Genomic DNA, 22,889 nt, shown 5'->3' on the forward strand with positions numbered 1-22,889 from the left:
TTTTGCATAGGTTTTTTTTTTATGTATCTGTCTTTCTAAAATGTATAGGAATTACTTTGGATTTGGTATGATCAACTTCATATTGACCATAAGGGCAGTATCACTCTGTTATGCAGTGGCATGCTATCCATTTTGTACAACTTGTAAGAAAGAATAAAATGAAAATTGAAAAGTATATATAGTGTTGAGAGATGAGTATTGAATGTATTGATGAGTTGAATATTGATTGAGATTTGTTTGCTAAATGATGGTACAAAATACCTTTGGTCCCCATTTTATCTAGCAGGATTTTTTTTTCCTCCACTTATGGAGACATTTCTCATATGTTGCATACAAAAGCCTTTTGTGATACATTGGCATGGGTGAATCTGCTCTGCATTACTTGCTTATGTAATCCAAAAAGATATCTGTACATGTATTCAGTGATTAGAATACAGTCAACAACAACAATCTACGCCTCTCATTCATTATTTTTCAGTAAAGCTCAGTTAGCTAAACATAGGAATGGCTTGCACAACTGCCAGTAGCTTAAAATGTTGGTAGTGCAGTCAGTCAGAAAGGCTGACTGTGGAACCATGACATAAACCACCTGGACTTTTGCCTTTACTCAGTTTAGCCCTATAAATGTATATGTATGTATGTTTTACAAGACCCCAGTTCCGAAGTAATTGGAATGATGTGTCAGGATCTATTAACTTGCCATGTAAAGCGTCTTTGAGTTTCTTAAAAAGTGCTCTATAAATAAAATGTGTTATTATTATTATTATTATTATTATTAGATTTAGTTAATAGAACTAGTTGAGGTTCCCTGGCGGTTAGAAAATGTCAACTCTTACCTCTCAAGAAGGAAAAACAACCAGCTGTAACTCCTTTGCAAAAGAAAATCAATTCGTATTTCTGTTTGCCATAACTACATACTGTTAATGTTTATTCTTGCTTTTGTCCTCCTCCATCAAAATATTTTTCTTATTTCAATATATATTTGGCTCTATACACATTTTACCGAGCTAGATTGTGAAGGGGGCATAAATAAAACAATTATTATTTTTGTTCAAACTCATTTTCATTCATTCTAAATTCCTTTTTTCTTAAAAAAAAAAACAATGAACAAAAAGGCAAGTTATGGCATCTGTCAGTAAAAATGCAATGAACTCAGAGAGGAAAAAAGGTCAGATGGTTAGAAACTTGGCTGAAATGATTAATGTAAGGCACTGTCACAGCCCATTGTCTTTGAAAATTAATGGGAGAACGATGACAAGGCTAGGAGTGATTCCAGAGAAGTGCAAAGCAAGGCGAGAGCGGACCTTCAGAGAAGAATATTTATGTAATAGCTTTATGCTAGTATTATGTGGCAAGCAATTACATCTGTATAAGGAATGGATAGCCTAGCCATAATTGACAATGACATAGAAGGCCTGGCAACAGGACAGTTTGATCAAATGAAGAATGTCATACTCAAGCCTTTACTGTTGGCAAGGTTTAACAATAATTATCAATAGACTGAGATTGATTCATTACACAAAGTCATATTTGAAAACATGCACTGACGTGATAGTGAGCTGCTGTAGCAAAAGAGTTTCCCCTCGGGGATCAATAAAGTATTTCTGATACTGATTCTGATTCTGATTAGACAAACATGACAATGAGTACATTTAAATTGTATAATCATTACTGAAATTAATTACTTTGTGCGTTGTGTGGATTTACTTGTGATCTTGAGAAAGAATATGGTGAATTTTAATGATATTATTTCCTTTTTTTGTTCTTCTATATGTGGACTCTATGATTAGGTTAATATGCATGCAAATGGTTCTCTGCCTTAGGGGTGTAACTAATATAGGACACCCTTTTTGGATGGTGTCCCATTAGATGAATGTTATTTTGTAACTCTGAAATCAGAAAACTGCTTTCTCACAACGTCAAAGGAGGCAGACATTATATGGCCCAATTCATTACAGTCAGAAGGGGGAGGTGGGAGAGAAAGAGAGAGAGTAAGAGAGGGGGTGGGGGCGGGGGGCTGTTTCATTAAAGCTCCTGGTTTAAGCCCAGCCCATTCTGAATATGTAAATGTCTCAGGCACAGAAAAACACAGCAAGAGAAAAAACGAGGAGGGAAGAGGGGAGAGAGAGGAAGAGGAGGGGAGCAGCATGAAAAAGTGAGTGAGCGATCAAGGGAAAGAGAGCAAGAGAGTGAGGGAAAGAGAGCGAGCACTCTGAATTGTGAGTGGCTTACGACACTCAGTGAACAGAAGGTCCTTCTGCATGCGCTGTCAGTGTACTGCCCTGCTGCAAGGGATTGCGCGCTCCTTTGCTTTCCACATTTACCGCCCCTGCCTGCCTACCAGCACCAGCCTTCAGCAGCCTCTTCCAGCTGGCTGAGAAAACACCCGGAGAGCAAGGCAGTGAACGAAAACTGCAAGCCACAGGGGCTGCAAGCGGCTTCTTACCCGAGATGAGCCACTGAGATGACAAGGAATACTGTTACACAAGAAAACAGTGTACAGGGTTCACCTCTTTAAATCCTTTTTTTCCCCTTGCATCCGTCACTGAAAGCATGATTACCCGCTTGAATGGATTTCAACCTTACAAGTCAGTGATTGCTTCCAGAGATGGACAATAATACGCGTTGACAGATCTGCTGAAACTTAAGCAGGAAGGGGAGGAGAAAAGAGCAAGACAGATATTTAAAAAGATTTTTCCTTGGTCTTTTTTTTCTTTCTCTGGTTGTCTCTTCTCCCCTCTGATCATTGCAGCAGAGGACTGCGGAGGAGCAAAAGAGACAGAGCTCATGCATGCAGACAGGGGAACTTGCACTTCCTACCATCTCGCTGAAAGCTACTTGGATTCCTTCTCTTTCTGGCTCTTTCACTTGAGGAGAACTAAGACATTGTAAGCCTGCCAAGGATCTGGTGTCCACTGAAAAGAGAGAAGGGAGGGGGGAGAATTTGTACCACAGTGGGGTCTTTTTTAGATTCGCACATAATTAGTGTTGGGGCACAAAGCGAGACGCTGAATGGAGATTGTCAGCTTTTGGATAGGGGTGAGTAGAAATCTTTTCAAATAAGATCGATCAATGAGGACAATTTAATTTTTTTTTTATCCCCTCTACTCTCCACCCACTGCTTGATATCTAACATAAGCAGAGACTTGCCCTTTATCCTTTGCATTTTCGACAAGGATTCCCTTGGTTGACAAAATAAAAGAAATATAATCATCGGCTACAGCTATAATACAAAAACGGAACGAAACAGATTATTAAATTAATTTAATATGATGTAATAAATATGATGTGATAGGTGCAAAAACAATATCCAGAGTGGTTCAATGGACATTTTCTCAGTGGCATCCCTGGATATTTATGCTAATGGATTTCCTTCTAATTGGACTGTACTTAAAGTGGCCACTGAAGAAGCCCCCTGGGTTGATACTGTGTTTATTGGGCATTTTTCTGAGAACGGTTCCCTTGGTAGAGGGGGTTTGTCCAAGGCTGTGCCGCTGCGACAGCAAGCTGCTGTACTGCGAGGGGCTCAACCTTACAGACATTCCCCGCAATCTGAGCAGCGCCATGGGCCTGTCCATGAGAGAGAACAACTTGACTGAGCTTCGTGAAGGCCAACTGGCTGGTCTGTCACAGCTCACCTGGCTCTTCCTAGATCACAACAACATTGACATTGTAGAGGAGGGTGCATTTGACAGGCTAAGACGGGTCAAGGAATTAGACCTCAGCAGCAACCGGATTGAGAGTCTGCCAAATGCTACCTTTAGGCCCCTCCCAAACTTGCGTATCCTGGACCTCTCATACAACAGGCTGCAGGTACTAGAGCCTGACCTGTTCCACGGCCTTAGAAAGCTAACCAATTTGCATTTGCGCTACAATGCTCTCAAATTTGTGCCAGTGCGGATTTTTCAAGACTGCCGGAGCATGCAGTTTCTGGACTTAGGATACAACCAACTGCAGAGCCTGGCACGAAACTCCTTCGCTGGTCTCTTCAAGTTGACTGAGTTGCATCTTGAGCACAATGAGCTAGTTAAAGTCAACCTAGCCCACTTCCCTCGCCTCATCTCTTTACGTACTCTGTACATGCACAACAATCATGCCACTATTGTTGTCAATACACTTGACTGGACATGGCATTTTTTAGAGAAGATTGACCTGTCAGCCAATGAAATCGAATACATTGAGCCACATGTTTTTGAGAGCGCACCTAACCTTAAGGTGCTGATGCTAGACTCCAATCGGTTGACCTCTGTGGACCAGCGCATCCTGGATTCGTGGTCATCTCTGGACAGCATTACCCTGGCAGGGAATGACTGGGAGTGCAGTCGCAACGTGTGTGCCTTGGCCACTTGGCTGAGTGCCTTCCGAGGCCAGCGTGACAATTCCCTGCTGTGTTCAAGCCCCGACACCGCACAGGGCGAGGATGTGTTGGATGCTGTCTATGCTTTTCAGCTATGTGAGGATCACCCAATGGAGGTTACTACAGCAGGCCTGTATGCCTCTACAAGGGATCTGTCCCAGGGTGGCTCTGTTTTCCTGGGCCCATTTACTCCCAACCCTTATGAGGGTGAGGGTAGTGAGGTGGTCACCAGTTCATTCACTGTCACAGTGGGCCATGATGACCTGGAGAGCACCATGCAGATCCACAAGGTGGTGACTGGGACCATGGCACTCATATTTTCCTTTCTCATCATAGTGCTCATGTTGTATGTGGCATGGAAGTGCTTTCCAGCTGGAATAAGACAACTGAGGCAGTGCTTCAGCAGTCAACGCCGTAAGCAGAAGCAAAAGCAAAGCATGCAGCAGATGGCTGCAATTTCTACACCGGAGTACTATGTTGACTATAAACCTAACCACATTGAGGGAGCTCTGGTAATCATCAATGAATATGGCTCTTGCACTTGCCAACAGCAACCTTCTCGGGAATGTGAGGTGTGACCCTGCTTTGTGAGTACGTCTTTACCTGTGATTATCTGGATATACAGTACATCCCTTTTTTGGATACACTGGGGAGGGGAATATTGCGGGACAGAAGGAATAAAGGAATCTTTTGGACACTTTTTAGACAGAATCTCACTGTGATGTGGAAGGAGTATGCTTTATGCGACTGACTATTTTGCGGTGGATTTACTGCTACTGCTATCTACTGCAGATTTGAAGCCACAGGGCATAATGGTGACTCTTGGACCTGTTGATGTTCTACAGAAACACAGAGAGGAATACATTGTGGGCACTAAGGCTTTTCTCTCATGGGTGGATATTTGAGCTTTAATGTGTCTTTCTACTTCAGGACATTTAATTATTGTTTAAAAACAAACTGGGGACACACAAAAGAAGAAAAAAGAAAAAAAACATTTGTATTATGGTAAACACAATATTTGACAAGCATTTAAAATATTAAAAAAAAACATGTTTAAGTTGGATTAAAATGTAAAATTAAAAGTCTGTGTAAAATATGTTAAAAGAAGAAGTGCAAGTGTGGACAAAAAATGATACAAGATAATCTATTTCTTTTGTAAACTACAAAAAATGTTTAAATAAATGAATTGCTATTCACAGTAAACTCATTTGTACGTGAGAGGCCTGTCAGAAAGGATGAATGACAATAGACGCAGTCTTTGCGCTCGAGGACTGGAGAGCCATGTCTCTGCAGTGTATCGAACCAAAAGAATAAAATGAAATACAAAAAAAATAAATAAATAAAAGGGGCAGAGGGATATCTGCATCTCATCTCCAATGTAAAATCCATGGTCTGAATTTTAGATCTCTTCTCTGTTTTAACTCTCATAGTTGTTGTTTCATCATTCACTGTGTTGGCTCGCTATGAGTGTAGTTTCTTTCCCCCTTTCCATTGCTTATCTAAGAATAGATTCAAATGATCTATTACATTTTAATCGGTTAGCATACTTTCATATTATTATATCACTATTTGAGTACCATCCAAGTAAAGAAAGCAGACTGTCAAAGATCTAATTTCATTGCCTGTCACTCTTTGGCTTTCACAGAGGAGCGAGGCCTCCTTTCACTGAATCAAGCACACTAAAGACAACAATCATTGAAACCATGCATACATAAATCCAAATACAATTTCAAATTGTATCAGAATCATTGAAGAAATTATCCAGCAGTTTAAAGAAAGATTTGCACATACAGTATTCTTCACTGTGTTTTCATGTGATGTAAAATGTTTGTTGAATACAAGGCCATTTTGAGGTGTATATATATCCTTCTTCCTCTGGTGTTCATTGTGTAAGTTAGTGCACTGACAGATATTGTGTTTCCTGGGTCCTTTGAAATGAACAGTATGTTGTATAAGAGGGGGGGCAGTGAGAGAGAGATGGAGGATCACAACGACTGCAGAAAGAGGGAACAGACTGCTCTCTAGTGTGCATATTCTCATACTGTGGCTGCATTTTACCTTGTGCACCATACTCTGCAAACCTCCACAGCAGGGGCAACATCAATATACTGAATTTGCAGCAGCTTTTCTGAAAAAACAATTAAATGCATCAATTTGCATCATTTTTGTGTTATTTTGCAATAAATTAAGATAATGTTTACAACTTGTAAGTCAGCAGGAATAAAAATGTTTAAAGAACTTACTGACAATCATTACATAATTAGTTCCAATATGAGGAAAACGTTATTTTCAAATCTATCAACAACATTGTAGGTGATCGTGGTGTCCTGGTGTTCTGGTGAACAATCAGAACAAAGGGTCAAAAAAACAGGTAAGACTTGGTTCTTATAGGGTTAGAGATGTAAATCTTAAATTGGTGGAGCTTGTTGTGGGTGACACCGAACCTGGGAATAAGCCCTGCCTGAGAAGAAGTGCAGAGGTCCCATAGGCAACAATGTGTCTGAAAATGCTGTTTGTCTGGGGTTGAAGGTTAATTTTATTTGACCAAGGCTCGTCATCACTGGTTCTGAAATGAAATATTTTAAGCTGAAAATGGTAGATTGGTTAAACAGGCAAACATTTTTACAGTATTTTGTGGACATATTGCAGGGATTGGACTAAATTGCAAGCTCTTGAAAATAATTAATTACATTTGTGTTCATTTTTGTAATTACAAGATCGTCAAATCCTGGAGGGACTGAAAAAGTGAGCAACAGGATATACATATCAAATTACTTTCTTTTCCTCCCACAGTTCATAGGATTTCTCTCAGGTAAAATCCCATCACATATTAATCATCCGTATTACTGTAATATCAAGGATATGCTGGGAATCCACTGTTTTGCCCTTAATAAAGTGAAACAATTTTCTTATTCCATTCTTCAATAAATGCCAGTGGTAGTAAACATGCATTTCATGTTGCAATATACTGTAAATACATGGGATAAGTATCATTTCAAACAATAAGTTAAAAAAGATTTCCTCTTCCATCTAAAAACTTTCAACACAGAATTCATCAATCAATTTTCTAAATTATAATATGTGTCTGTATCTGCTCACAATTGTGTTCAGGGAGTTTGTCTTCACACATATCAATGCTAAATGGTGCTGAAACATGAGCTTTCATCTGAAACTGACCTCAGTGGGTCTGTGATAGTAAAGGGAACCTGTATCAATCATTAAAATCAAACCAATGTCTGAGGAAGTGGCCCATGTAGGATAAAAAATAAAGATGCAGTGTGAGCAATATACCCACAATGTACCTTGTACCATGTAGTTTTTGCCAGGTTGATTAATTCTGGTGATTTATTTTATTCTCTCATCTTCATATCCCATCTAGAATTTTCACCCCCTTCGAGTCCTTCACAGCATCTTAAACATGCAACTGCTGGGTAAATTTTAGGTTGTGAAGCTTCATTTGTATAAATATTGGATGATGCCTGGCATAGAGGCCAGTACTGGCACTGCTATTGATTTCATTTCACTCTTTTCTTGAACAAGCAACCAGGGCAAAAGGTGATGGAGAAGGGCTCTGAATATTTTAAAAGCTTTAAGTCCTGAGGGCTGACGTTAAACTACTTTAGACTTATCTCTATCCCCACTCACCTTTACCTTCTCTCTCTCTCTCTCTCTCTCTCTCTCTCTCTCTCTCTCTCTCTCTCTCTCTCTTCTTCTCTCTCTCTGTTTCACTTTGCATCCACAAAACACAGTAAATGAAGAGAAAAACATCAATTCATCTAACTGACAATAGATCAAATCTCTGCTTGACCTGAGCCTGGGGTGATAATTCCCTGAGGAGAGATATGTGCTCTCAGACAGCATCCATTATAAGTGCCTTGATTGATGATGCTTAGTAAAAATCTATACAGATGAGTGGTAACCAAAATGATCATAGTGATAACAAATGTATTCATCTCTCCCTCACATTTTCAAGCGTAAAGTGATGGATGGGGATGATATGTTTTATTTATATGTAAATCAATACTTGATTTTGAAGATGATGAGTGATTGACATGGTGACTGTCTTACACAAGTCAGATCAATGCTTCTTTAAAGAACAGTTGGGCAGGAGAGAGTGACCATTTGTTTCTGTATTTTGCAGAGCCACAGCTGGTTGCCAGCCAGAGAGTATATGGGGGTTGTATGTACAATGCACATGCTAATAGGTCTGAAGCTACTGTCAGGTAGCGTATGTGTGCAAAACTAAGCATGTGGTGTATGTACGCAGGTGCAGTTACATTTGTGTACATGTGTGGCTATAAATAAGCACAACAGACCTGGAAATCCTATGATGTCTACTACCATATTGAGTACGATGAGAAGTCACAAAAGAAAGATGGATATGAAGGTAGACTTACACAAAGAGCAAAGGTCACGACAATGAAATGAGAAAATTCAGACGGGGTGTGGTGTGCAAAAAGTGGGGAATTCTGTACATGAGGCGTGGGTCAGAGCTAAAAGGTCAAACACTACAAATGGAGAGAGCCTGCAGGCTCAAACTGTACGGGTAGTTGCTAGCTGAGATCCCGATAAATACAATTTAGCCTCACTATCAATCAGCAAGCACTCACAACTAGCCTTGTCAGAGTCTTGAGCAAATTGATTTAGAAAACAGCAAAATTGGTTTTGTATAACACAAAAACAACAGTAAAATACAGTATATAAAAATGGTGTATGCATGTTTAGTGTGCCTGCATGCATAGTACCTTTGCCTGTGCAGTGCTGTATGTGTGTGTCAGTGACAAAACATCACTCTGCAGATCTTTGGGAGATCGCTTGCATCACAACCTGCAGAAAGAAGGGGCCCTTAGAGACACAAACAAATCCTTAAAAAATAAATTAACCTGGCTTCCTGTGAGGGGTATCGATCGAACATTCTGCCATCTCATTGGGACTTGGACTGTGCTGCATAATAAACGCTTAACACCCCCTCATAACTGGCTGGAGAGCTAAATCATGGGTGGCAGCATGTACTGCAGCAGGCTGTAAGGAGCTGGTGATGACTAATGACAATGAGTGGGTGGCTTTCCACTGCTTCTTTTATAACAGGTGGGTTATCAGGATCAATATTCTAATCATCATCAACATTATCTTTGAATCCAAAACCTCTGACACAACATTTTCTCTCTCGTTCCTCCTTCCAAATTCTGCCACTGTCGTTGTTATAAATGTGACATTACTGCACTGACTTCAATAACAGCCACTGACAAAATCCTGGTGTTTACATTACATGTCCAAAGCTGGGGATTAATTAAAAGAGGGTAGCAAATGGAAATTTCACTCATTATATAGAGGGATCTCAATTTAAATAATACATTTTGATGTTAAACTAAGGAAGGCATATTTTACGTCCAAGCACTCCCCTTATGACAATTGAACAAACTGTCAAAATAATAACTTTACTAAAACACAGGTCCAATAGGGCACTATACTTCTGTTAATTACTCAGGCTAAGTCTCCAGGCAGCCTATAGATCTCTACGACCACTGCTTCATTTACATGCACCATACTCAAGCAAAATTCAATTAATAATAATGACTGAGGAGTCATTATTCTTACCTGCATATACTACTGTAGGTAGAGCAGTGGTGGCTGCTGAGGAGGGTGAAACTGGTTAGAGAATAGCAGCAAGGTTGGCAGCTGAATATTCATTACAATGAGTCAGACGGTGGCAGAGAAGACTGGTGGCCATTATTATTATCATTATAATTATTATTATTAGAGTGTATTTTGTTGTTAATATTCTTGCTATTGCTAGGCTATGATAATGTTTTGTCTTGCATTTAACATAAAACATCAGGGTCAGTCAGTGAGATAATACAGGGCAACAGCTGGGCCTGCATCTGGGGCTCCATGTAACCTGTATGCTCTGTATGCTCTGTAAGAGCAGATGTGGGTCAGCACCTAATATTCAGAGTATTATGGTGGCTGAACTACAAAGCTTTATCCAGGACTGGATGTTACAGATAGAGCCTGGTACAATTGATGAGATGTAAAATCCAAGATAATTTAGGCTAAACTTTTTACACCTCTGATCTTGTAGGTCAGGCATGTTTTGATATATCGTCTAGTCCAGTTCTATTTCTCATGTGTCAATAGTCCCACAAATGGTCATAATAAATTAGATGCATAAAGACATATGTTTAACATGTACTCCAGCACACCCACAAGGAAAAAGCAATCAATAAAATGCATAGTACTGAATGTGTACTGTGTACAGTACTGTACTGTAAGTGCACAGGAGACTATTCTGTGCAAAAACAACATATCATTTCAATAATGAAACAGTATTTATCGTATATACTTGAGGGTTACGGTAACCCATTATCCCTTATCAACTAGAACAAACACAAAAGGTTGAGCTAGAGGAAATATTTGTTGCTGCATTGACCAGCATAAGGTTGAAATAACATATTTGTAACTTTGAATTTACAAAGCTAGTCAATGAAATTATAATGTTAAAGGAAACAATTGAATTTGATTCAAGGCACTTTTGCTTCATGCCGTTCCAATGTATACCAATATTCTGTGTATTTGTATTTTGTGCAGATCAATATCAATACAAAAAATACATTTACCAAACTACTTCTTTCTCAGGTGGCTATAAAAAAGTAAGATTATGAAGTCCAAAAATAACAAAAACAAATTTGATTTTTATGAATAACATTATGGAGCCTCACAGGCCACCTCAAACAATTACAATTCAAACTTAAATATCAGCCACATTGCCATTCAGGGACATCCTGGCCTTTTCAACAATAATAAATTAAGCTGCCCTGAATAAACATTTACATTCACTGACTCAGATGTGGGCATCAGCAGCTTTTGGAAGAACTCAAACAAATAAAACAAAAAGAAAATTAATTTAAAAAAATGCATACTGGGAACTGATTTCAAAACAATGCCTTTTTTGTCTTTTTAGTTGATGACTGTACTCCTTTGCCCAGCAGACAGACATCAGCTCAACTTATTCACCATTTATGCTAAATGAGTCATCAGAACAACTGCATCATGTTTCATCATTCATAGTCAGATCACCTCAAATAAAACTAAATCCAAAACACTTTGATTAAGTGTTTCAAAAAGCATGGCATGGCAAGACTGTTGCATAAAAAGTTAACACAGGTTAAGGGAAGTAAAAATAGACAGCATTTATCATTTCCCATTTATCTGATCAGTGTCAGGATGAATAAATGCCATTCTACCCGCTCTCCTTGCTCGCTCTCTCTTCCCTATCTGTGAGGGCAGATTGGCATCTATCCAGTAGCCAATGAGATTGGCTGCATAAATGGAATTGCCCCATTCTCCCAAGCAAAGGGAATGTGTTCACTGTTTACAAAACCATTGTGCTAAAATGCATCCCTGGTGCAGCAAGTACTTAAGATGCAATTTTGGTAAAAATTCTCACTTTGACGGACAATACGTACAAGCTAATCCAGCCCAGAGGCTTAAAAATAAATACATATGCCCTGTCATATTAAATGCAGGGCAGAAGACCAATGGAGCCACAAATAATGCCAAAAGAGAGATAGAGAGAAAAGGCTTGTTAAAATATATACTTTTTTTGCATTACATTTTTTTCTGACATCAAAGGTCTGTTAAAACATCCTTAGGAGCATTCACTCAATTAGAGATCACAGACTTTTTTTCAGAGACACGCAGACAGTTTACGAGTGCAACAGATTGCTGCGAGATTAGGCGGCCTATGGTGTATTTGCATCGCATAGACCAGAGAGCCTGCAGTACCGCAGTTAAACGGACGGTGCGTTTAATGTCTACCTTATGACTGTGCTGACAAAGAGCATCCCATTCTGCACTACAACACTACAAGTCCATATAAGTTTATAACACTCCCATGCTTCTGTGCACTCTAACGGATGCTAGATCACATCATTGCTGTTACTGCTTCACACAAACTGAAAAAGGGTGCCACTGGTTGACTGTTGACTCTTCCTGAGAGGAGTGTAAGTTTTCTTTTCATAATGATTTTATGAGTTTCTCTCAAAATTCTGAAGACATACAAGTAGACTGATAACTCTAGCCAACTGGTATGAATTTGAGTGCTGCCTCAATGTGTTCAGGTCTAACATTCATAGTAACCAAATACATTTGCTTAAGTACTGAGTATTGAGTATTTTTGTTTTATGCAACTTTATACTTCTACTCCCCTACAGTTCTGAGGGTAATATTTGACTTTCTACTCCACTACATTTATTTGACAGCTTTAGTTACTAGTTATTTTACATAATATAATTTGTCATGAAAAACATACAATAAGCTTATAAAATACAGCACATTGTTATAGATTAAAACTTTTTGGCTTAGGACCCCTTACGACACAGCAGGAAAGTACATTTTACTGATAATACTTTTACTAAGTAGGATTTTGAATACAGAACTTTTACTTGTAATGGAGTATTTTTACATTCACGTATTGGTACTTTTACTTAAGTAAAGACTCTGAGTACTTCATTCATCACTGTACTGGCATAATAGCCCCCCTGTCACACTAAAAAGGATTCAAGCTAAATACAATTACCACCACTTTTACTAATATGACTAATAATAAAAGTAATGATAATAATACCTCAATAACAGCAAATTGTCATTTTGCACACATTGGAGAAGCAATGTGGTTGATGTGAGTGAAATCAACTTCCCTAAAAATCCTTCAATATGCTGTTGCAGTACAGTTCATGACAAATACAGTGTGAGTGTTATTCCATTCTGGAGGCCAACTGTTAATATTCATTGGAGGTGAATAAAGAAATCTGACAGGTAACCATCTACAGTGACAAAAAAAGAAACTTAGTACAATACCTCTTTCCATTTTTCTACTTTCTCACAGAATCAGAATAATGAGCATTCACCTTTGAAGATGCATACCGCCATCAGCACATATAGATATTGCCATCACAATGACTTTAAATAAAGTGTGACATTGCAAACAGCTCCTGAATTACTAGTGATGAGATATTCTAGGAATCTGCCCACAACGCCAATCATCTGTGAATGTGTAAACTGCTCTGTGATATATCATATGTCAGTTTCCAGGAATGCATTTTTTTTTAAAATATTGACATATGACAAACTTCCCTCCAGAGATTACCGGTGCTTAATAAATGTTTGACAGTCCATTCTTTCATTTAATAGATTAGTTTTTTTACACACTATAAATATGCTGTGATCTATGCTCTTCCAAATCCTTTCCATTCACACATACTATTTAAATGTTGGATATGTGTATATACTGTACTCATCATTTCTTGTTTATACTCTAGTAGGTTTAAAAAAACAAAAAGAGCTGATTGGGTAAACCTGTATAAATCAGAGCTTTTCTCTTTTTGCTTGTAAAAATGCTTAAGGAATTAATCACTGTTAAATTTAGCGTATAAATTCACATCTGTTTTGGCATTGTTGCCACTCAGTAACTAGTTTAAGACTGAATGAAGTGGAATATACAGTAAATCTATGGTGAATATAAGGCTGCATTTTAGTCAGTATGCCATTATTTTTCCTCTTGGCTGCATTGGATAGGGAAGTTCCCCATGCACAAGCAGGCTCTCCAGATTATGCTGGTAAATGAATCCAATAACTTCTGAAAATGAAGCTAATAACTTTTTGAACAAAATACATTTACAATCAGATCACTGAAGCTAATGTTTTGTGACAGCGATATTGCTTTTAGTTAATGCATTACAAATTCCAATTGGCTCCAGTTTCTAAGCAAGTATGTTAATGACAAATGAGAATAATTCACATTGTATCATTAAAGAGGAAAATAGGCGTGATTCAAAAAGAAATGTGCCTTCATTGTTTGTCTTCACTGTTGTTCATTTAATGTGCAAAATTTAAGGTTGCCTGATAGAGCTCAAATAGCCAGCTGAACTGTGGGAGTGCGGAGAGAGGGAGGAAATAAGAGCTAAGAATGCATACAAACACATGAGAGTACATGTACAGTATATCAACCAAAGAAACCTCCTGCGACAGTGTTAGGATTCAATGACATTTGAAGAGAAGAATACAAAGAAAAGTGAAAAGTAAACCAAGTTTAAGAAAATGAAAAGAGATAAAAATCAAACATATTGCAGCTTTGAGCATTACTGTACATGAAAACAATAATGACAAGCATGCAGGTCTGTGGTTGTTCTACCCGTAACACAGCTGCAGTAGAGGATATGGAATTTAGCAATTTTCAAAGCAGGAAAGCAGAGGGTGATATAACTGCCGAGTGCTCGGTGAAACAGAAACAGTGGTGGATGGTAAAGTCTTTGTGTTGAAAGGAAAGGTAATGGTCAGAAAAATATTTAGTTGCAATAAACTGTTATTTCAGTTTCTAACTCAAGAAAACCACAATGATTTAATATTGACAACTTAGGATCGCTACAGCAGAATTTGGAATCAATCTAGAGGTACTCTTTATGAATTAAATCCAGTACCTTATGATTGGACTAATGCTTGTTGTTTGTATGTGTTAGACCTTGTATTTAATAGGTTAAACTTAACACTAGATTAGCAAGGTTAGACTCTCTATTCCCTGGGAGTGTGGGAAATAAAGGGCTTTAGGATGTTTTTACACAGATCTGCCTCATGTGTTTTACCAATTCTGACCACCATAATCCATTAAGTGTCAACTTCAGCAGCATTAATTCAATCATTCTCATAATCAAAATGGTTGCACTGAGCCCCTGCTGTGGGGCTTAGTGATGGTGTGCTGAGAATGAAAAGGCACATTAAAATGGGCTGGAGCATGCAATCCCCCAAAAAGGCATTTGCTGTGCTCTGCATGCACCAAGGACATGCAACAGTAAGGTCAGGATCACACATCGGCAGAATACTGAATAAGTCAGCCTCCTGGGCTGGGATTCCTGGATCCAGCTCATCCTCCCCTTTCCAATGGTAAAATGTCTGATCGCTCTAGATACGCTGTCCCTGAAGGCTGGTGAACACTTCAAACATGCAGGTGAAGAATAATAAATGTATAAGGTATGCACCCACACAAAAATAATATAAAAAACAAACCAAAAAACAAGAAAAACCTGAATTGCTTACATGTGTTTATTAAAGAATTCACAACATATTGAAACACAACATTTCATCGGTCTATTTACTTAATTTCTCCTTTTTAACAAGGTCTTCTTCGGTCAGTATACTGCTTTACAGGCTATATAGTGAAACATTAGGTGCTCTGCTCTGCCTTTATTTTGAAAAACTTGCACAAGCAGGGCCCACCCGGGAGCGTCCGTATACTGTTGCTAGGTAACCACATTGTCAGCTGTTGTCCAATACTTTACTATTACATTAGTTAATGCCATTCTAATTGAAGGGGGAAAAACATATCATTTTAGTCACAACACTGCAAATCTGATGCCATTTATTGGCAGAAACCACCTAACCCATCTTTTTTCACTATTCCTGTTTATAAGAGTAGCTCTGCTGCAGAAGAATAAAACCAGGAGACCAAGACGAAGAAAGTTCCACCTCTGTTGTCATTTGATTAGACAGCAGAAAAAAAGCTGTGTTGACATAGGCCATTTTTTCTGCACACAGTTGAACACTTTTCAACTTGGGGAGCTCGGGGCATTTCTAAAATAAATGCAAGGTGTGCTGGGTGGATAAAAGTGAGGTGCCCTGGGTGCAAAAGCAGCATACAAAACCCCTCAGATCCAGTGCAATTACAAAAAGCAGCGTTCACAGCCAAAAAGGTGTCCGGCTTTGCCTGCTCACTGCAGAGACCAAAGTCTCTCATTTCAGTCCCTCAATGTTTAGCGTGAAATCAATGGGTTTGGTCCTCAAGTTGGCTTTTATTGCAAATTTGTAATCTTACCTGTGATAAGCACATGTAACCTCACAGCTATGTCACTTTGCTACAGTACATGTGTTAATTTAGTGCTGATCACATTATACTGTGTTTCTTCTGAGCCAGTCAAATGAGAGCAGTGAATATAAATCACGCTTTGTTTTGTGGAATTTCATATGCATGTACCCTTCAGGCAAGTGTTGTTTCCTCCTCCATTGAAAGCATTTGGGACTAGAGTGTGGGAGTGGGAATGAGAGTTGTTGTTTTAAAGCTGGCACTAATGAAACCCATGGGTCTGCGATGACAATGGGAAGATGTTTGATGAGAACGTATGTGGTCCAGTCTGTGCTTTGTGTTTGGCCTTGCATGTGTGTCCATGTGTCTGCAATTGTTTGTGGACAGAGGTAGAGAGGCAGTTGGTAACCATCTCTAGGGTTTACAGAGAATAGTCAGAAAAAAAGAAAATATCCAGTAAGCGGTAGTTATTTGGGCGAAAATGCCTTATTGATGGCAGTGGAGAATGGCTGGTTGACTGGTTCGAGCTGATAGAAAGGCAACAGTAACTCAAATGACCACTCGTTACAACCGAGGTATGCAAAAGAGTATCGCTGACACATCAGACCTTGAAGCAGATGGGCTACAGCAGCAGAAGACCACACCGGGTGCCACTCCTGTCAGCTAAGAACAGGAAACTGAGGCTACAATTGGCACGGGCTCACCAAAATTGGAGAATAGAAGTGTGGAGGTGGGTATGGGTAGCTTTAAGCTGCAGAGGGAGAGGTGGGGGAGTTGCTCAGGTGAGCAGCATCAAGGAGAGATAATTGGCACAGCTGAACCCGGTTAACTAATTATTCTCTCCTTAAATACAGTAGCATGCTGGACAAGGGGGGAGAAGAGAGGCGGTTGGAGAGCGGACGGGAGAAGAGAGAGTGTATGGACAGAAAAGAAAGCAAGAACAACAAAAATAAAGAACATACACTGAAACCCTGGTGTCAGCGTGGTATCTCAGGGCCAAGAGGAACTCTCGGTAGCACGATTACGCTACAAGAAGATTGGAAAAACATTGCCTGATCTAATGAGTCTTGATTTCTGCTGCGACATTCAGTTGGTAGGTGTAAACAAAATGGTGTAATTTGATGTAAACAACATGAAAGCATGGATCCATCCTGCCTTGTGTCAACGGTTCAGGTGGTGTAATGGTGTGGGGGATATTTTCTTGGCACACTTTGGGCCTCTTAGTATCAACTGAGCATTTAAATGCCACAACCTACCTGAGTATTGTTGCTGACCATGTGCATCCCTTTATGACCAATACGTGATGCTATCAGGTCAATATGGACCAAAATCTCTGAGGGATGCTTCCAGCACCTTGTTGAATCTATGCCACAGAGAAATTAAGGAAGTTCTGAAGGCAAAAGAGGGTCCAACCCAGTACTAGAAAGGTGTTCCTAATAAAGTGGCTGGTGAGTGTATTTTGATTGTTTTGACAAAAAAATGGCAAGAACCTTCAAACACATACCATTAGATATCTACCAACAGCTCTCCACTTGCCATAATGCCAAATTGGACAACCTAATGCATAAGCTGCAAAGGGAAATATACCCACAAGGGAAATGCTCCCATTTTTTTTAGTAATTTACTGATTTACTGGGCTTAATTAATATAAATATGGACAGTGACCCCTGAATATTTTGACAAATATGTCATTTTGTATGAAAAAAACAAAAAATAGGACACAACATCATCTATGTGTCACTGGATAAGGAATGCACATCAGAGTTTAACAAAGATTCTGCAGGAGCTGAAAAAGTAAACAGTTATGCTTTTAATGTTGAGTCCAATTACAAGTGCAGATCTTGAGCAGTGTGAAAAGGGATTTTTTTAAGAATATAAAGTACACCCTAAAGAACCAATACTACATTTGGGTTAACATTAAAATATGTAATTTCAAACTGAAGTTGAGAAAGGCCAACAAAACTAAAAATGAGCTGAAATTATTGAAAGTCACTTTGCTTCCATTTACATTTCCCAATGAATAATGATTTCTCATAATTTCTTTTAATAATGCATGAATTTTACTGAGACATTTATAAACACAATTCCTTCTTGTACCTGTGCATTTTAATAAGCTCTAACAAGCAAATATGCAAAACAAAACATTGTGCAGGTAAATAATGAAACTGTTTAATTGTAACCTTGACATGAGATGGAAGGAACAATAGAGACTGAAAGCGAGTCAAAGGTTTGGAGGACAGAGACTCAACAATGCCAGAATCCAATACAAACAGATGGTCCCTGGAACAAGCATCGCCTAGAGCAAGCTAACACCCCCACCCCGTACATTCATGCATGGACCCACACCAAACATCCCTGTCCTCCGTCCTCAAAATGTATTTAAGAATGGCACTAAAGTGATTATGTTGCAAATAGGTGATTATAAGATAATCTGTCTTTTAGATTGAGAGATGCTGTGGTATTCTTTATATTGTCACCACATTTATGTTTATATACATAAATACATACGTTGAGTTGCTCTCTCAGGTAAAATCCTGTTGTTTTATTGTTATTTTATGGGTATTTATGTCTTCACTCAGTTTCCATCGTATTAAAAAAAAACTGTATTTCTGGCACCTTTTTAAGTAAAAGGTGAGGGTACTGAGGACAGAAAAGACGTATCTAAATATCCTGAACAAATGGTTTTACTTCCTTGGATGAAGCAAAGCACAAAGTAATCAGTGAGCAACCTCTCTTGCCCCTCTTTCACAAGCCCACGCGCCAACACATCCTACATTCACAGATATACTGAGAAGAGAAGATGGGCTTGTTATTGGCCACAGCGTAGGAGACTCATCAATCAATCATGAATTAATGGTCAGGCCATCTCATTGAAACACATTCCCCCCTGCAGTCACACAACCACACACATACAGACTCCTAGCCTCATGGACACACATGACAAAATCAAAATCAAATCACAAAAGCCATTTCATTAAACTGAGCTGTAATTCAATAGCTGTAATAATTTAGTAAATGATTGTTGAAAAAAAAGATCATTCAGACACTGTTGCTATGCCACAAATCCTGTAATTCTACAGCATACCGCATTAAAAGGACCAATATGCACTGCATCTGGACATTAAACCAACAACAAAAGCATCTTATAGTCACAAAATGAGCTTACAGTGTTTTTGTCTCTTGGAAACATTTTAAGCAATATTGTGGTGCTCCTTTGTCCATTAAACAAGAAAACAACAAGAAGACCATGTGACAAATCTCTTTTATGAAGAATACTGGCATGCTTGTTTTGGTCCATACCAGCCACACCGGTCTCTGTAAGGGATGGTGAGAAGGGATATGCTCTCCAGTCATTATTGTTTGAGAGGCCACTGAGCCTCTTGATCCCTGGGTAATCTCCAGCTATCTGTCTGAGTTATCACCTCTCCTGATTTAGGTCACCCTGGCTGCTTTCGGTTTTTAGGTTGTCCACCATCCCCCACAAAGCACACGCACACAAAATCCCACATGCAATGGGACAAGAAGATAAACAGGCAACCCGACTGCATGGAAAGCATAAACATTAAATACATTGCTTTCTCCAGTAAAAAACAATGAGGGATAGCAGAGTCACTAATTTTACTGATGTTTCAATGACAGATAGAAGACTTTAATACATATATTTAATAACCTTCTACTGCTTTTCTATGACACTCCAGTAAAGTCATAAGTCATGACAACTTGTGATTAATATCACAAGTTGATAGCGAGTTGTGCAAATAGACGTTTCAGTGAAATTGTGGCCCTAACCATTGCTCATACTGGCTGGCAATTTTTCTTATCTATTATCTGGTATGTTAGCTTATTGTAAAAGTTATATTTAAGTCTTTTATATCTTTTATATAGAATAATGCTCAGTTTGGTGCATATTATTAGACTAAGGACATCAGGGTTATGGCCTTAATTAAAAGGGTAAAATTAAACTTTTAGTGCCATCATGAGGGCTTTTTCAGTGTATAGTCACTATTAATTAATTTCATTACAATTACTTTTATGCACAAAAGTTAACTTGCAAACACAGTATTAAATAAATGATCATTAGTGTGGGCAACTTAATTTTTTTCTATTCATTGTTTTAAATCCTTTGACACACTTATGTGTTACATACAAGTGAGCAAGACTATTTTTTATTCTACTACATATATAGAAAACTATAAATAAGTTAAATATTAAATTGTATATAGCCTTGTGTTAGCGATTGTTGACTTACAACAAATGGCAATTGTTTTTTCTGCATTTAATGGTTTTAAACAATAGGAAATGCAGCACAAACAATAGATTATCAATGCAGTTTTAGTTATTTTCAATATGTACTGCAGAAACAACATTTGTTATTTTTGAGGTAATATCTTGAACACAAACAGTCCTCTGTTAGCGATTTTGTTTAGGTTGATGACCTGGAGGTTTAAGGAAAGCTATTCAAATGGTTCTCTTCTGACCAGCCCATTTACCATATTAGCCAAAAACATCTTGATAAGCCTCCCTTTGCATGATGGTGCTGAACTAAAGTCACGTCAGTGGTAAATATTTGTCTATCCACTGAAATATAAGAAAATTTTTCATCATATTTTTCTTTTTAAATCCCCTAACAGTGGAGCATGCTGAGCCTCATTCTCAGATCAGACTACAGCTCTGTGTTACTCACCCAACACCCCCAACCCCCACCCTAAGCTACGTGGCTCTCTTGCTCCATATCATCTCCTTATAGCCAACACTTCTCAGCCCTGTGACTAACAGTTTGCTCCCCGGCTCTTGAGGAAGACTAATATCCTGTTCTCCTTTGCTGTAATGAAAAAAACGTAGGCCAGGGATAAAGGATGGAAAACTGGATAAAGGACTAGCTGCTCATGGGTCTGGTGTGGATGTGGTGCCAGCCATTTCATTTAAAGCAGACTTCATATTGATCACATCTACAGCTGTGGTGAATGATTTTGTTCTAATTTAGGATGTTAGAGAAAGCACTGGACCAGTAATCTGATGCCTTTTTGTAGAATACGGTATAATGCATTTTGTGTACAAATTTTAAATGATATGTTGACTATGATTATGTTATGACTACTTCTGAAAAACTTGTCTAATTTAGTAGATAATTTGAGACTTTATTCTAATGGAATCATTATCTAATATTAAGTTATTGTTATTAATGGTTAAAGGTGCTATTGATAACATTGATAACATCCAGCCACTAGATGACACACTCCCCGCCCCCCCTTCCGTTCCATTCTATTGAATTCCAGTGGTTGCCAGTTTGTTGCACAAACTGCATATTTCGTGGTCGAGTGGAGTGAGACATATAGCTATACATTAGCTATAGATTTAGGTTACCTTGTGCTGTGGTGTTTCATGTAACGTTATCTATGGTAATCTATGGTAATCTTAGGATATGGCTAGCTAGCTTTAGATAACCCTTTTTTCCCCATCTCATCTCATAATTATAGGGGCTCTATATTGCAACACTTACCGTAAAATGACATTTTAGTCATCCTTACACTATAAGACATTAGGTAAATATTTACATTTTAATCCAATTAAAGATCCAAACCCACAGCGCTCCACATTAGACAGACAGCTACAGTAAAATTTGACGTTAGCTAGTGTTAGTGTTAGCATAATGTTGACCTAACATTAGTTGAAGTATTTTCTTGGTGAAAACAAATCTATCATGTGGATTATAGAAACAGCTAAATGGATTAGATTGCCAGTTTTGTGGAGAAAATACAAGTACAAATGGTCCATTTATTCTGAGAAGGCATAAATTCACATTGAAGTTTTGAATGGCACTGTCCACACACCAGCAAAAGCTTGGGACAGTGAGAGTAAAAGCATCCATTCACAAAAGAGAGAATTACTGACCTACTGGGTCAACTGCAGTCTGACGCCCCAGGCTTTATTCCAAAAGCTAGCAACTGGGGTAAGTTCTCATGATCTTGACCTCTGCATAGATGTCACAGAGGATGGTGAAAACAGCGTGTTCCCTGCTGCTTTCCAATATATATCATTTGCCATTATGTAGTCAACATCGCAGTCTAGCTGCAACACTGGACCATTGTTTGAGGAAAACAGGCGCCATCGGTCATGGTTAAAGGAACGATTCATCATCTAGGCCATGGGTGCTCTTGACAGCATTTCCCCCCAGCAGCCAAGGGTCTGTGTGGTGCTCTTCTCAAATGAACACTAGACAACATCAACATACTTCTCATGTTTTCCTCATTACAATTGATAGGACAAGAGTTCATATAATACCAGCTTTAGCTCTTCTTACCATTCCTAATGGAAAGTAGAAGTCATGGTTAGTGATGGACTGGGATAGGCTCTGCTGTAAACCTCACCAGGAATAAATTGGTAAAGAAAATTAGTTTGATGAGTGGCATGTCATCAACATACACAAAATTATGCACATAGACATGCATCTTTCTCCAGCTCAGTGTAGGTAGCAATATGGTAGCACTGACCAAAAACCATTTATGTTGTGTGAACTTCAGACTTTCATAGGCATAATTTCTGCTAAATGTAACAGTTTCTGACAACCCCGCCCACACACTGGGCCTTAAGGACCTGCTGAAAAAGGGCAAAAGTGAAGCCAGTAGAATCATTCTTGCTGCACATGCCTAATGTTAACAGAGTCACCTGCAGCAGTTA

The 22,889-nt window shown here is 38.7% G+C and overlaps 2 protein-coding genes across 4 annotated transcripts in view; one reads left to right on the forward strand and one right to left on the reverse strand.

Annotated features, from left to right (window-relative positions):
• The window catches only part of ctnna2 (catenin (cadherin-associated protein), alpha 2), a 305,218-nt gene that overhangs the window by 113,505 nt on the left and 168,824 nt on the right, over window positions 1-22,889 (reverse strand). The gene's annotated exons all lie outside the window — the stretch shown is intronic.
• Window positions 2,106-6,596, forward strand: lrrtm1 (leucine rich repeat transmembrane neuronal 1). The gene has a single exon (XM_044189204.1). The coding sequence runs from the start codon at window positions 3,358-3,360 to the stop codon at window positions 4,933-4,935; it is 1,578 nt and encodes a 525-aa protein (XP_044045139.1). The 5' UTR covers window positions 2,106-3,357; the 3' UTR covers window positions 4,936-6,596.

This window comes from Siniperca chuatsi, linkage group LG3 (assembly GCF_020085105.1).
Source record: "Siniperca chuatsi isolate FFG_IHB_CAS linkage group LG3, ASM2008510v1, whole genome shotgun sequence".
NCBI classification, from domain to species: domain Eukaryota; kingdom Metazoa; phylum Chordata; class Actinopteri; order Centrarchiformes; family Sinipercidae; genus Siniperca; species Siniperca chuatsi.

What these genes read in the sequence shown, in the direction of transcription:
- lrrtm1 (XM_044189204.1), top strand. Translation starts at nt 3,358, where the DNA reads ATGCTAATGGATTTCCTTCTAATTGGACTGTACTTAAAGTGGCCACTG.